General features: G+C 38.6%; 3 protein-coding genes across 3 annotated transcripts; 1 reads left to right on the forward strand and 2 right to left on the reverse strand.

Moving 5' to 3' along the window:
• Positions 1–1,249: 1,249 nt before the first annotated feature.
• LOC131777110 (protein phosphatase 1 regulatory subunit 27-like) lies at positions 1,250–2,131 on the reverse strand. The gene has a single exon (XM_059093335.2). It carries the CDS (start codon positions 1,940–1,942, stop codon positions 1,472–1,474), a length of 471 nt encoding a protein of 156 aa, XP_058949318.1. The 5' UTR covers positions 1,943–2,131; the 3' UTR covers positions 1,250–1,471.
• A 2,811-nt stretch (positions 2,132–4,942) lies between these two features.
• Positions 4,943–10,913, forward strand: LOC131777080 (glycine receptor subunit alpha-2). Its single transcript, XM_059093302.2, has 8 exons — positions 4,943–5,119; positions 6,174–6,301; positions 7,102–7,166; positions 7,725–7,966; positions 8,255–8,337; positions 8,825–8,947; positions 9,557–9,912; positions 10,251–10,913. The coding sequence occupies exons 1-8, from the start codon at positions 5,061–5,063 to the stop codon at positions 10,587–10,589; spliced, it is 1,395 nt and encodes a 464-aa protein (XP_058949285.2). The 5' UTR covers positions 4,943–5,060; the 3' UTR covers positions 10,590–10,913.
• On the reverse strand, positions 10,771–13,776 carry LOC131777081 (uncharacterized). Its single transcript, XM_059093303.2, has 3 exons — positions 13,431–13,776; positions 12,454–12,706; positions 10,771–11,393 (listed from the first exon to the last, which is right to left on the reverse strand). Exons 1-3 carry the CDS (start codon positions 13,703–13,705, stop codon positions 10,926–10,928), a joined length of 996 nt encoding a protein of 331 aa, XP_058949286.2. The 5' UTR covers positions 13,706–13,776; the 3' UTR covers positions 10,771–10,925.
• Between the last annotated feature and the right edge of the window lie 51 nt (positions 13,777–13,827).

The following is a 13,827-nucleotide window of genomic DNA, read 5'->3' on the forward strand; positions in this document are numbered from 1 at the left end:
GAAAGGACCTTAATGACGAAAATCAGCTGAAATTTTAGCTGTTGGTTGAGAAGTGACGGTTTTGTGTAAATGATAGTTAAATGGCAAAAACATTTACTGAGGGGACCTTGTGATGGACTCACATCTCATTTACTTGGAGTAATGCCCCTTGTCCCTTTTTCTTACAGAAATTAGTGACAGAACAATTGACTGGAACTGACTTTCATCTGTTTATCTTGAAAAAAACAAAATAGAAAGAGCATTTTGATAACATTTAATTGGTAATATCTTGTTTTAGGCGAAAAAAGGAGATGGGGCACGGCAGAAAATTGGTGAAATTTTAGAACAACTCTTACTGAAAAGACTTGGTTACCAATGAGTCATTGGTAACCAAGTCTTTTCAGTTAACATAAGTGTGATTTCTACCCCGATAGTTATTCCAGGGAGAGCTCTCGCGCACCAAAGGGACAAATATCTTTTAAAATGACGGTAACCGATCTAAACTTTGTTCTTTTCAGCCCTTACGACAAAGAGATCAAAGAGTACATCAATCTCCTCCTGAATAAGATGTATCTTTTTCTTTGCTTGGGTTGACCCTCAAGACCCTTTTTATAAGCTTCTGTATGAGCGTTCCAAAGCTTGGTTGTTACAAGCACAACGGTTGATGACACATCAAAGCGTTCGCTTTACACACGTCGTTCTACAGGATATCAATAAGACAGACTTACCGCCAGAGGAATTGAATATTTGTAGTAAGAAGATACTCAGTCGCGGTTATGGAAACCTGACCTATCAAGTCGAAGAAAAATTGACCAATCTGCGTCCATGGGCAAGCCGAGGTATCAGAGACCCAAGACTGATGATCATGATAGACGAATTCTTCAAAGAGGAAAGAGATTTCCGCCAAAAGTTCGGAAAATATGCCTTTGGTGATGCATAACTTGAGTAAAGTCCGAACAAAAAGACTAAGATTTTGGACTCTTTCATCATTTAAAAGTTTTCGTTTGCTAATTAATTAATCACGAACTCTGTCGCGAGTTAACTAATTCTTCAAATTTCTTTGTCATTCAACTTTGGGATAAAATTTTTGCCAAAAATAAAAGTATAGTGTTGAATTGGCCTTTGTTATTTTAAATTCTGAGACCATTGGAAGTTTTAAAAAAAGGTATAACAACTTAAGTCTGGCACAACATTCCTGAATGTCCTTTAAGCGATAGACAAACTTATTTCAAATTTATTCAAAATTTGTACTCTATTAAAGGAGCTTTGTTTGTCCATTAAATCATGCATTTGACGTTTTTATAGTTCTTATAATATTCTTTCTTTTTCACTTCGTGCAAAAATCGCTTTTAATTACATTCGTAACTGACATGAAATCAACCTGCAAGGCATGCAATATTGATTAGAGTGTCTATCCTAAATTTATGCGACAGAAGACATCACTCTTGACGACTCCACAAAATTCACACTTGAGTCACGCTAGATGCACCGATTATACTTCGGATTTGCTCTGCGAATATTTTTCGTAACTCGCTAAGAGTATTTCTTTAATTTCGTTATCTTCGACAAAATCCAATGGTGCGTCGCCGTCGTTATTTTTAGCGAATAAATCTCCTCCACACATAACCAAATATTTTACAATGTCCAAATATCCCTTTGCCATGGCATAATGCATCGCAGTCCAGCCATCTTCGTCCTGTTTTCCTACTTCTGCTCCAAGTTCAACGAGTATCCTACAACATTTCATACTGCCTACAAATGCCGCCGTACTCAACACAGTATGGCCGTACTCATTCAAGCAGTTCACGTCGATTTTTTCCGAGCTCTGTACAATCAATTCCAGCTCTTCAGTTGTGTCCTGACCGGGAACGGTCTCGCGGATTATCAAATCTTCAGGAAACCGGGTGAAGGATTTCTTATGTTTTACGTTTCCATTCAAGTCTCTTTCAACATTTGACATCATAGTCTCGCTCACTGTGTATTATAAACGAAGGCTGTCTCGCTCTTTCACAATACTGCGGACCAAATATCAAAAGTCCTTATTCTTCCAGAGCGACATTGAGACAGCTATGTATAACCATGCGGCGAAATAAAATTGGAAACTGTTCCGAATTGCGACAATTCTCAGGCGAAAGCGGACCACTTGGTGAAACAAAATTTACGCGGCGATAATTTGTTTATGAGTTGTTGTAGAGCGCTGTAATTGGCCAATCATTACACTTTTTTCCAATCGTGAAACCAGTACCACTAATTACGTGGGAAGGCTTTGTTCTCTTTTTGTGCCGCCTTGTCCGATATTAAAATTGTATGATCAGTTGCTAATTGAAGTGGAAATCTTGCCGCTGGCATTGTTTACTGGTCTTGACACAAAGTAAGCGAAAGAAATAAAGAAAACATAGTGAATTTCCGTAGATCAAAGCTTTAGTTTGTGGAGGAATCAACGACAACATAATCCCATTTACCTAGTTTGTATATTGTTTACTGACATGTGGCACTTGATAATGAGCCAGTGAATTATTCGCTTGACTACAGCTAACACTATCATGCTTCAATGACAAAAACAACAAAAGCAGGTTCAAAAACTTATTGACTGCAACTTGTGTCCTAATGTACAGCGTGTGATAAAAGTAAATCCACATGGATTCGATCTGGGATTAAGGCCAAAAGTCAAAGCAAAAATTAAAAGGAAAATTAGTGAACGGATTAACAAAACTTTGGCGTAATAGAGTTAAATATTTTGAGATAAAAGAAGAACTGATGTCCGTTGGTGTCACTTGGCAAAATAAACACCACTTATGAAATTGAATACCCGGTCTTGATTTTGTGGGAGAAAATAAAGTGTTGATGTGTAATGAATTTCCTTTGGCTTCCTTTCCCCTTCCAAACAAAGACGAAGAAAAAAAGAACAGGCAAAAGGCGTTTCATAGCAGCAACAAAAATTAAACAAGAAAATGGTTGAACATTATAACCGCACCCCTTTCTTCGCCAACAAAGAAAACTTGGGTCCTCTTTACAATATTTAACAATTTTTCTCCAAAGTGGAGGTAAATATCCCCCACTTTCACTCACACTGATGTGAATAATCGTTTTAGTAAATACCATACAGATACCAAAAGCTTAGTTTATTTCTTTCAATATACAGAAAAATGGTCAGAAATTAAACTCTCGACAAGCGCTTTCGTCTAATCGGCCGCTCGGAGATGAATGAGTGTCGAGATGAATAGTACTTGCTATTCACTTCCAAACTAGCCAATAAGCGCGCGCGAAAAGTACTATTCACTTGTGTGGTATTAAAATAACAACTATTCACCTCAGTGTCGGTGGCAAGTGATTGAAAATGACCGAGCTGCGATGCAGAGGGGGCCTCTGACGTCATTCACATTTCAGGGTGGGAGGAAGAGGAAAGGAGGGGACAGCAGCTTTTCCATTGAACTTTGGGATCAATATCAGTATCTGGGCAACTGCCTTCCTACCCCTCCCCTAACCCAACGACAGTCTATTGAGTTAGGGGAGGGGTAGGTGGGCAGTTGCCCAGATACTGATATTGATCCGAACTTTGTCAAGGCCACAAAACTCCTCTCTGCTCTCTTTTTCAGGCTTCTTCATAATACGCTCATCTGTTAACGAGGAAAAGTGTCGATCTTTTTTATTCGGTTCCAAGGTCACGATCATTAAGTTTGAACATAATGAAACGTTGCCACTTAATTCTAGAAAATTTCGCAAGACTTTGCTTTCCTGATGGAGCAGGAAAATTTTGATCGTGAAACACAATTTTTTTTCCCTCTAAAATGAAGAACAGAAATCTCATTTTACGTCGGCAGTATCAAATATCAAACAATTTCATATCAAAGACCAGATAAAATTTCAAAATTAGCAAACGTGTACAAAATATTCACATAATGTTTTACAGAGAGTAAAATATTCGTATCATTTTGATGCAGTCTTAGGGGGAAAAATACGAAACTGCACAAACTATTTTACTATGAGATCAGTTTTTGCCAGCGGCGATTAAGCTTCTATTTTTATTTTCTCGTGCGACCACACAATCACAATATTTTCGAAGTTTCGAAATTAATTAATAAATAATGTGGTAATTACCAAAAGTTAGTTCTCAAAGTGTTCCGTCTGAATTGCTAATTGCCATCAGCATAACTCATTTGACATTTATCTTAAACCACTGAGCTATTATTAGTTCTCAAACTATTTAGAAGAAGATTCACAAATCAGAACATAACCTCCTGGGGAACCCGCTAAACAAGCACGACTTGATAACTACCCGTGGTATAAACCGGCCGGCGCCTTGACCAAATCATACGACATTACTGACCAGCGAGGAACAAGTAAAAACTGATAAATTTTGTCAATTTTCCGAACAATTTTCTTTAAAACGTTTACATTGTTACTTTTATCCAGCGAGAACTCGTGAAATTCATGTGAAGTTCTCTTCTTCGATGGTGTAAGGATATTGTGCTAGCATCAGCAAGAAAAAACAGTTCTTTAATCATGTCATCAGACTATTGATGAACAAAATAGTTCAATCTCTTACTGCTTGAGATTGATTTTTTTCCACGGAGTGAAAAAAACTACTTGCCTCAGGGACACAAAAGAACTTTACATGAGAAAACGACTTTCTTGCCTTTATTTGCAAATAAACCTCATTTTTATAGGGGCAACTTAAATTACGAATATTTTGTAAAAATATGATTGTTTTCGAAGCGAGGCGGGGTTTTCAATTACACAATCTTGGAAAGCAATTTTGTGGTCACCCCAGTTTGGGTTTCATAATTCATCGACAATCTTCAGCTAACAAAACAAAGGAAGGGGTCCTCTTATTGACCAATAAAGAGCAAGACCGCCCCACTCCATCGCTGCAGTATAAGCTGTATGTCTCTCTTAACGTAAACACCTGTTCGCATCACGCTCCTTCGCTATCATATTACTTAGTATAGTGTTGCATGTATAATTTACGGAATTTAAATTTCTGGCAGCGTTCTAATTGCAAACGTTACCAAAAATACCGGTCGGCCAAAATATACTTCAGAAATTCGACTTTCATCGTTTTTTGTTTACAGGTCGATATCATGGCTAAGTTTTACTCGTACGTGGTTTTTATGTTTATATGGAGTGAATTCGTTATGAGGTAAGCAGAAAGTCATTTTCACAATTTGCCATCCCATTTTAGCTTTCGTCGCTTTTGTGGCAAAAGTGAGGTGCATTTCAGCTCCAGTCACAAGGTAATGCAACGCGTAAAACGTCGATTCGTAGTTTCAAGGTATTTAGAGACATATGAACCAGATTTTTACCTACAAAGTTTGTAGGACGTGAGCCCGAAGAACTACTTGTGTTCATAACATGACGGGTAAAAGAGCCTAGCTTTAGACATCTATAGCTGATTAAAATTTCATTCCCAACTGTCTAGACCAGAGTTCTCCGCATTCAAATAAAAATGTATTACGGTAATTCACACTTTAAAGAACGATTTCTTTAGTTTCAAGCTATGTTCAAATAACTTCCTCAGGAATCAATTTGAACCTATACAGTTTCACTTTTCGTAAATGCATAGTTATCTGTTTCAATAAATGCATGGAAATGATTATCACAAAACAGAGAAAACTCACTACTTATTATTAATAGCTAGAACTAAAAAGAAACTTGTCAATTTAAGTCGGAGAATTAGTACTCGTGTGCTATCGATTTTGTTGATACAATATTATTTTCTTCTCTTTCACGTTTGTTATTTAGAATAGAATATCAAAGCCAAACTATCATTATTCACCACTTAGGCTCATTTTTAGTTTCAAAAGAGATACAGTCACTGTTTGAGTTAGCTTCTCAGTCTGTCGGTTAAACGACATGATAAAAACGCATATCCCAAGTTTTCGATTAAATTGTTATTCGTCATTAACTATTCCATATAAGTTTATTTGTGGATGTTTCGATTCTTTTCATCTGGTGGTTCTCACCATCAGGAAACAAAAGATCTCTAACTTAGCTATCTAAAACATTGAATTTCTTTATTGCTTACATAGCCGGGGAATTAAAATTATTCAAAATACCGTACGTTATATTTCTTTCCTTTAGTCACCAATCTAGTCAAATTATATTGAAGCCATTGTCCTAAACTAAAATTAACATCGGGAAGGGATTAATCCGCAGAATTAGGATTTTTAATCGGCTATCTTTATCTCCCTTAGTTCCATTTTAGCTGACGAAAGTCGTTGTAACGTATCTGTGTACAAGACAACTCAGGACCTGGTGTACTGTGTGAGAAACGGGATCATCTACGATAAGACAAGAAGACCAAAGACATTTTTTCCTCGAGGCAGGCAACACAGATTGTTAATGTAGTTGTGACCTTTTTCCAAAATTATGGCAATATTTTTGTTTTGATAATTAGCCCTCTCTGTCAATCGCACCTTCAGAATTCAAAAGATTTTCGAAAAAATTAAAGTATCTGCACTGTCATCCATTTTGGAAAAAGGTTTAAATCATCTCAAAGGTTAAGATCCTGGTAAATTATTTGGTCTGTGATATTTTCCTTCAAGATAAGGTTTCATAAGTTTTGAAACCTCTGCAATAATACTATTGGCTAACAAAACAAACTGGACAGGTTAGAATGTCAGAACTCTCCGATGGTGTTAGGATTTTGTGCTAGCATCAGAAAAAAAGAAAACGGTTCTTCAATTATCTCATTGGACATTGATGAACACAGCTTTTCAATCTTCGTAGTCGTTATGAAGGACCAACGCTCGGAACGTCAGCTTTAAAACTCTTTACGGTGGCCAATTGACGTTATCAACTCAGTCAATAATACTAAACTACCCTGTTGTACTCTCCCACCGCGCAGCACCACAGTTTCTTTAGAAACATATACCCCCTTATTTTAAGAATAAAAATTCCCCTGTTAGACACCCACTCATCCCACCATATCACAGTTTTCATGCTCCTCTTTCCCAAACCTCTAAGATTCCTCAGCAAAAATGCTTTACTCTTCACTTAATTTTTCCTCATTAAGAGAAATGTTTTGTACGTGGACAGGAGGGATGCGATGCTCAGGATATGTCGGGGAGCATGCTCCAGCAATCGTTCCTCCATCTGATGCTAATGCTTCTTTCCTTTCAGATCACCCAGTGGTGGTCAACATTTCTATCGAGGTCGCCTCTCTTCAAGTCGATACAGGAGATATGGTATGAAATTCATTCCACGCACGTTTCGTCCTGAAAATATCGCTTGAAAATTATTCTTAAAATTCTACATCAACTTTTTTTCGAAACGTATCCTGTACTTACGTTACTGACAATACCAAAACAATAACAACAATAACATGGAGTTAACTGCGTGTTGTTTCAGCCTTTTTTCGTTTTGCACAATTTAAATGCACGACGTTAGTAACTGTTTTTTAACGCTCAGTAAGATAGCTTCCAATTGTCAAACATAGAAGATACTGTGTTTGACAAATTCGATTGCTACGCGCTAGATCTGATTGAAATTCCCGCAATTATTGGTATACTGAAGCTTTTTCGTTTATTTTTTCCTCCCTGTTTATCTGTATTCTTACTTAGCTAGTTTCGGATAAACTATTTTTTTAGCCAATGTCAGTGTCTGCGCAACTGCTCACCTACCCCTCCCCTAACCCGACAACAGTCAACTGCTGAAATTTTAGGGTTAACGTTGGATTAGGGGAGGGGTAGGTGCGCAGGTACACATTGCGTTAAGTAGAAACGCACATCTATATACTCTTGTAGGACTTCTCGTTGGAGTTCTTCTTCAGACAAGGATGGAATGATCCTAATCTGGCCTATGAAGAAAATCAAGCAGGCGGAAAGAAGTTCATTGTCTTTAAGGTCGATTTAGTGAAAGACTTGTGGACTCCTGACACGTATATTTATGGTATCAGGTCTATACAGACCGTGCAGACTGATAGCGCGGTCCCTGCAAGCGAGGGTCTTCGTATATCACCTAATGGAGATGTGCTCTTCAGTACCAGGTATATATGAGCCAGTTGGTGAGTCATCATCCAAACTGACAATTTTTATAAAAAATTGAACAAAAAAAAAAATTAACTTCATATTTGAACAAGCAACCCAACTTCGTGAAATAGGTACAACTTTTAGACAGAACGTCTCAAAATATTCCTGTCATATGATCTTTCTCAGCTTGGTTGCTTGGTGCAAACGTGTTAATTCTTACCCTTATCAAAAAGGTTTATACCCTTACATTTTTTTTTTGGTCTATTAGAGTAATCGATTTCATCTTCACTGCTATTACATTGCAGGCTTAGTATGACAGTGTCCTGCTCAATGACCTTTCACGATTTTCCCATGGATAAACAGAAATGTTTCTTAAACATCACTAGTTGTAAGTGACTTCTCTTTATACATCTCAAACTTTTGCAAGAATAGGTGATTCAATTGGGTTGCAAAAGAGGTTTAAAATGGGCGAAGAACAGTCGAAGTGCAGAAAATTATTATGATGGTGATCTAGGAAACCTCGACGATGTACAAAATTTGGTCACTTGATTAGCAATTTGAGAGATTAAGAGTGAAAGGAATTTGTAACGGATTTCTCGTTGAAGAGTAAATAGAAGCGTTGAGAGGAAAACTAATCTTCTTCAACTTCTGGCGCAGACAATGGTCGGACGAATCTAAAAATGCAGCACTTAAACACCGCAGCACCCTCCCCGACCCCCATTCCTATGGCCGTAAGATAAGTTCATCTCATTCTTGTTCCTCTCGATATCCTTTTCACTTAATCAGTGATTTACAATCCTTTTATTCTACCACGGTAACAATTATCAGTCCTAGCTATTAATAAGGTACTTCTGGTTTAATATTTCACTTGACAGTTTTCTACACTGATGAAGATCTGCATTACGAATGGGGCGAGTTAACAGTGCTGAACAAACATATTGCACATTTTGTTCTCGTGTCATTCGAGAAGAAGAAAACTGTACAAGAGTTTACATCAGGTAACAATATGTACGTCATGACTCTAAACTGTGTCAGCTAAACCACTGAAGGCACTTGATGGCTCGTAGGTGAGCGCACTAGGCTCTTGAGAGAGAGGCCTGGATTGAGACCGTGAAAATAACACGAAAGAAGGCCAGCCAACTTCTTAAAAGTTCTATTTGACAAGTATATTCCATGATGGTGTGCGTAGGTTCTGTAATACATCACGGATGACGTCAAAATGGGGTAAAAACATAAAAGTGGCATATGAGGTGTAACAAAGAAGCAAAATGTTGCACATGGTGACGTCATCAATGCGTTTGCCCTATAGCTGAGCGCAAGAAAGAAAAAAATGAAAAAAAGCGTGCCTAATTCAGCATATCATATAACTCACTTTAAACTTCAATAAACAAAAAAAATGCTCCCGTCTTATTTAATCAATTCATATACTTAAATGCTTAATAGGTTTAAAAGTTCATTTTATTTTCCTGCCAGGCAAGCGGGAGTTCTGGAGTTTCTTCAATCCCCATCCGCTAGTATAAGAAACAACGTAGCCAAAACCATTACGTATAGATATAGGAATTTATTGAAAGCTTTTCAAATAGATTTTCTCTTGAGTTTTCTTGCAGGCAAATATGGGTTACTCTCAGTAGCATTTGAATTTAAGCGGCGCATCAACTTCTACCTTCTAAGCTGGTACCTCCCCGCCACACTAATCGTGGCCCTTTCCTGGGTCGGGTTTTGGATCGATACCAAGTCGACACCGGCTCGAATATCCCTCGGTACGATCACAATTTTGGCAATGGGCAGTTTCCTTATTGGCGAACAGGAGGGGTTTCCAAGCGTCTCCTACGTACGGGCAATTGACATCTATCTAATCACGTGCTTTGTGTTCGTGTTCGGCTGTATGGTGGAGTACCCCTTTGTTCACTACGCGAAAAGATTGGCGGAAAAAATGCAGGCGGATAAGAAGGATGACCCAGAGGTAATCAGTGGTTTTCGCTTTAAAGAAGCTGTCAGTAATTAATTTCTATTTCATGGTCTTCTCAATATGATAAAATTAAGGGGTTTCGATTGACTCAGTTACTATGGGCTATAAGTTATTGAGTCATGCTAACCCTAAAAATTATTTTTCCTTGACCCTATTTTCAACGTGAGAGCCTCAGGGACAGAGATAAAACCTTATTGATTCTTTTTCAATGTCACTGGAGCTGAAGGAATTTTTTTGTGATATCAAACTGTCTAGTTCTTCATTCGAAATGAGAGGTTGAACTCAGCCTAAATTTAAACATCATTCTACTTTTGGCTTTTACCTTTTGATAGATGGAGGATTCATACCACTTCAATCATCACAATCAAAACAAAGCAATGGCAAACGGTGTAGTAAATGGCGGATTCATGGAAAATTTTGCTCCAACAAATTCCCACGACATTCAATGGACCAACCTCCACATATCAAGTAGCGAGCCTCCAGTGGAAACGAGACCAAAAGAGCAAAAACCAAGCGTACGTCAGCCGCAAAGAACCCGCAACAAAATGCGGTTCATAATTTGTTGGGCAGCGAAACTTGACGAGATTTGTCGCTTGGCGTTTCCTCTGTCTTTCATAATGCTGAGTATAGCGTACTGGGTAGTGTTCTTAATCCTTAACTCCCATGAGTGACCAGGACAGAAATTCTCCTTACAATATCAATACAATATCAAGCAGACGATAGATAATTGTCTCTAAATGAACCTGAAGAAACTATGCCGAAACTTAAGTAATAAATATCAGTAAAATTAGCACCAGATAAAAATAAACTCCGTACCTTGTTATTTAATGCAATGAGCTCCAAAACTAAATATAATTTACTTGAAAATATTTTAATGCCAGTTCAGAATAACATGAGTGTTTAATTCTGTGTCCGTATAATGAATTCTGATAGTTAAACACTATGTTGAATTATCGGATATTTACATCAATAGATCATTATTCAAAAGTATACAGGCTCCCTAATGACTAGTTTGTCTTAAACCGGGGATTTCCCAGCGTTCCATGTAAGGAGGGAGGAGGAAAGAAAGTGTGAGAAGCAATCCCATGAGCCATCCCGGGTACAAGACTCGATGTCATGCCTCCTACTCCAGCGCCCGGCTGATTACTGTTCACGGGGAACTGGTGAAGATCGATCAAGCCGTAGTTGAAGTGGCCTGGACTCGAGGAGACGGCATTTCCTTCCATTGTGACAGAAGTGTCACGAATTCCTTGAACTGCGTTACGCCATAACTTGTACGGAACTGCCAACAAAAGGTAGCAAGGCCAACAAGCGCACCAGGCTGGATGGCAGTCGAAGAAATGATTGATAGCAGAACAGTTTGTTATCACAAAATTTGCTCCAGCAGCTGCTGTCATCTCGAGACATTCCAATGAGTCGTAACGTTTAATGCCTTGCGTCTTCCACCAGCGGAGAATCATGGGGTTAAAATCAAACTGTCGAGAAAAGGAGTTCAATTGGAAAATGTCTTGGTTAATTATTCATGGTTATTAATACGTTAGAAATGAACTTTTTTCGTTTGTCACGCGATGTAGTCACTCTATTGACTACACCACCTGACGAAAACTAGCAGTAACGGAAGGGGATTAGTCGTCGCCAACGGAGTATGAAGCTGGAAAACAATGAAAAAATTGTCTCTTTTATCACATTGACCCCTCTCCTCCCCTCCCCTCCTCTTTTCTTTGGGAGTCTGGCTACCTTGGCCACGGTTTTCTGATTGGGTCCATTATCTAGATATTGTTTTGGTAGAATATTAAAAGATGGATTTTTAAAAAGCTAACATTTCTTTTGAAAAAGCTCAGAAGTCACACAGGTATATCAGGAACCCATTGTTATGCTTAGTGTCAAACGTTTTCTATTTCAATTTCGGATTTTTACATTAAGGCAAGAGATGATAATAGACATTATTTCCTCTTGATTCAGGGCAATTATCTGCACAGTTTTTTAGTGCTGTTATTTATGTAAGAAGGATCGTGAAAATTGTGAATGAATGAGGTGGGGGGGGGGGAGGGGGGGAGGGAAAGAGCATTAGAATACTACAGAGCCAAAAGAATATAAACAGTTTATAACATCTTGTAGAGAGCCTTTTGACGGATCAGGAAATTTTATTATCGAGGCACAATCAAAATCCTCTGCCCCCCTCCTCCTTCCCCTTCCACCACCCCTCCCCCTCAGGCGATAAATAATGACCGCACTGTAAAGGAATATTTGTGAGCCCTTTGTTCTTCAAGGACATCTAGAACTGAAAAAGAGAACTGAAAGGGATTTACGATATTCACGGAAAAAAAAAAAACGGATCAACATCAGTATCTGGGCAACTGTCCACCTACCCCTCCCCTAACCCAACATTAACCCTAACTTGTTATCAATTGACTGTTGTTGGGTTAGGGGAGGGGTAGGTGGGCAGTTGCCCAGATGCTGATATTGATCCAAAAAACCCTCACAAAGATAGCATATATTTACATTTAAGGAAAATAAATCAATCCTTTACCTAACCTCTATGGCAAAACTAGCTTTTTCTCGTATCATGTCTTCAGCCATGTCTAGCCCATCCTCTAACAAACGCCTAATGTTGGGATTAGATGTATCCACGCTGACAACAAACTCCGGTCGAATATATCGCTCTTCGTACAGGGATGTGCCGTTTTCGTTCCCCCATCGGGCATACGGATTCCGCCAGGGTGTGTTGTTCGACTGTATCCACCACTCGGGGTCTCGATAACTGAGGTACTCTCCCCTGTTGTTCAACCTGGATCGTAAAAGTACACTGATGGGTAAAATGAGAAATGAAGGAAACCTCTTTCTTTTGAAACTAAAAAGACCGATGAAGCTCAGATAAAATTGACTTACAAGGTTCTAAATCGCATTTCCGCTTTGAAGTAAGATTTTTCAATATCTGAGGACTGCCTGCAGAATTTGTGTCTTTTTTTTCTTTAAATCAGATCTGCAAGTTGCAGTAAACGAGACAATTTTCCCTCTCTTGGATTGTTTGCAGACTGTCAGTGTCGCTGGCAGTTTTGAAGGCGATCTGCGTGGCAGAGTGGAGATAACGAACTCCGCACACAAACCACAACTACCAATTTGTCATTCCAAAGATCTGGTTAGTTATCCCCTCTACAGACTGCTTCGCATTTCCTTGAAAATAAATTAAGAGAATTTGGTGGTTCATCGGGGTAACACGATCTAGCTAACACCGTGTTCTAGCTGACACTGTGAAGTTTCTATTTCCTAATCAACTTATTGTTTCTCAGACAGAGTATAGTTAGTCCATAGAGAATAACCCAATCATTATTTCTGGGAATTTTCCCTGGCTAAGCTAGTCTTAGCACTGGACTTTGATGAAAACTTTGTTTGCAATTTCCAAGTAATGATTCGTCATGAAATATTTCCGACACAATTGTACCGAAGTAAGCGCCGAAGTTGAATTGATCCATTGTAAAAAGAGCTAAGAATGTAGGATCTGCGTTGCGTACCTTTGCCCGTGTGGAACGTGTTTTCCACAAGTAACTAGCAGTAAGAGGGGGCGGTTGAGGATTTGACTGCGAAAAGCTTCCAGATCACCTATTGTCTTCACTACGTTAGTCTTTGCTGTGTTGGTGAATTCTTCCTTGTCGCTTATGATCGTGACGAGAGAGTTATTGGGAAGACGTATGCTATCAGAGCCTTCTTTGTTCACTTTAAATTCGTTTGGAGGATTACTTTTGAATGCTGAGTAGGACATCAAAATGACTCCAGATGTGTTCTGCATCTCGGAGAGATATGGTCGTGAAAAGGCAAGGTTTCGACCACAGTATTCCGTCTCTCGCAAAAACTTGATGTATTTCCCCAGACAAGAAAAAGCTAATGAAGACACGTAATTTTCTTGTAAGA

Source organism: Pocillopora verrucosa, chromosome 9 (assembly GCF_036669915.1).
Source record: "Pocillopora verrucosa isolate sample1 chromosome 9, ASM3666991v2, whole genome shotgun sequence".
Lineage (NCBI taxonomy): Eukaryota > Metazoa > Cnidaria > Anthozoa > Scleractinia > Pocilloporidae > Pocillopora > Pocillopora verrucosa.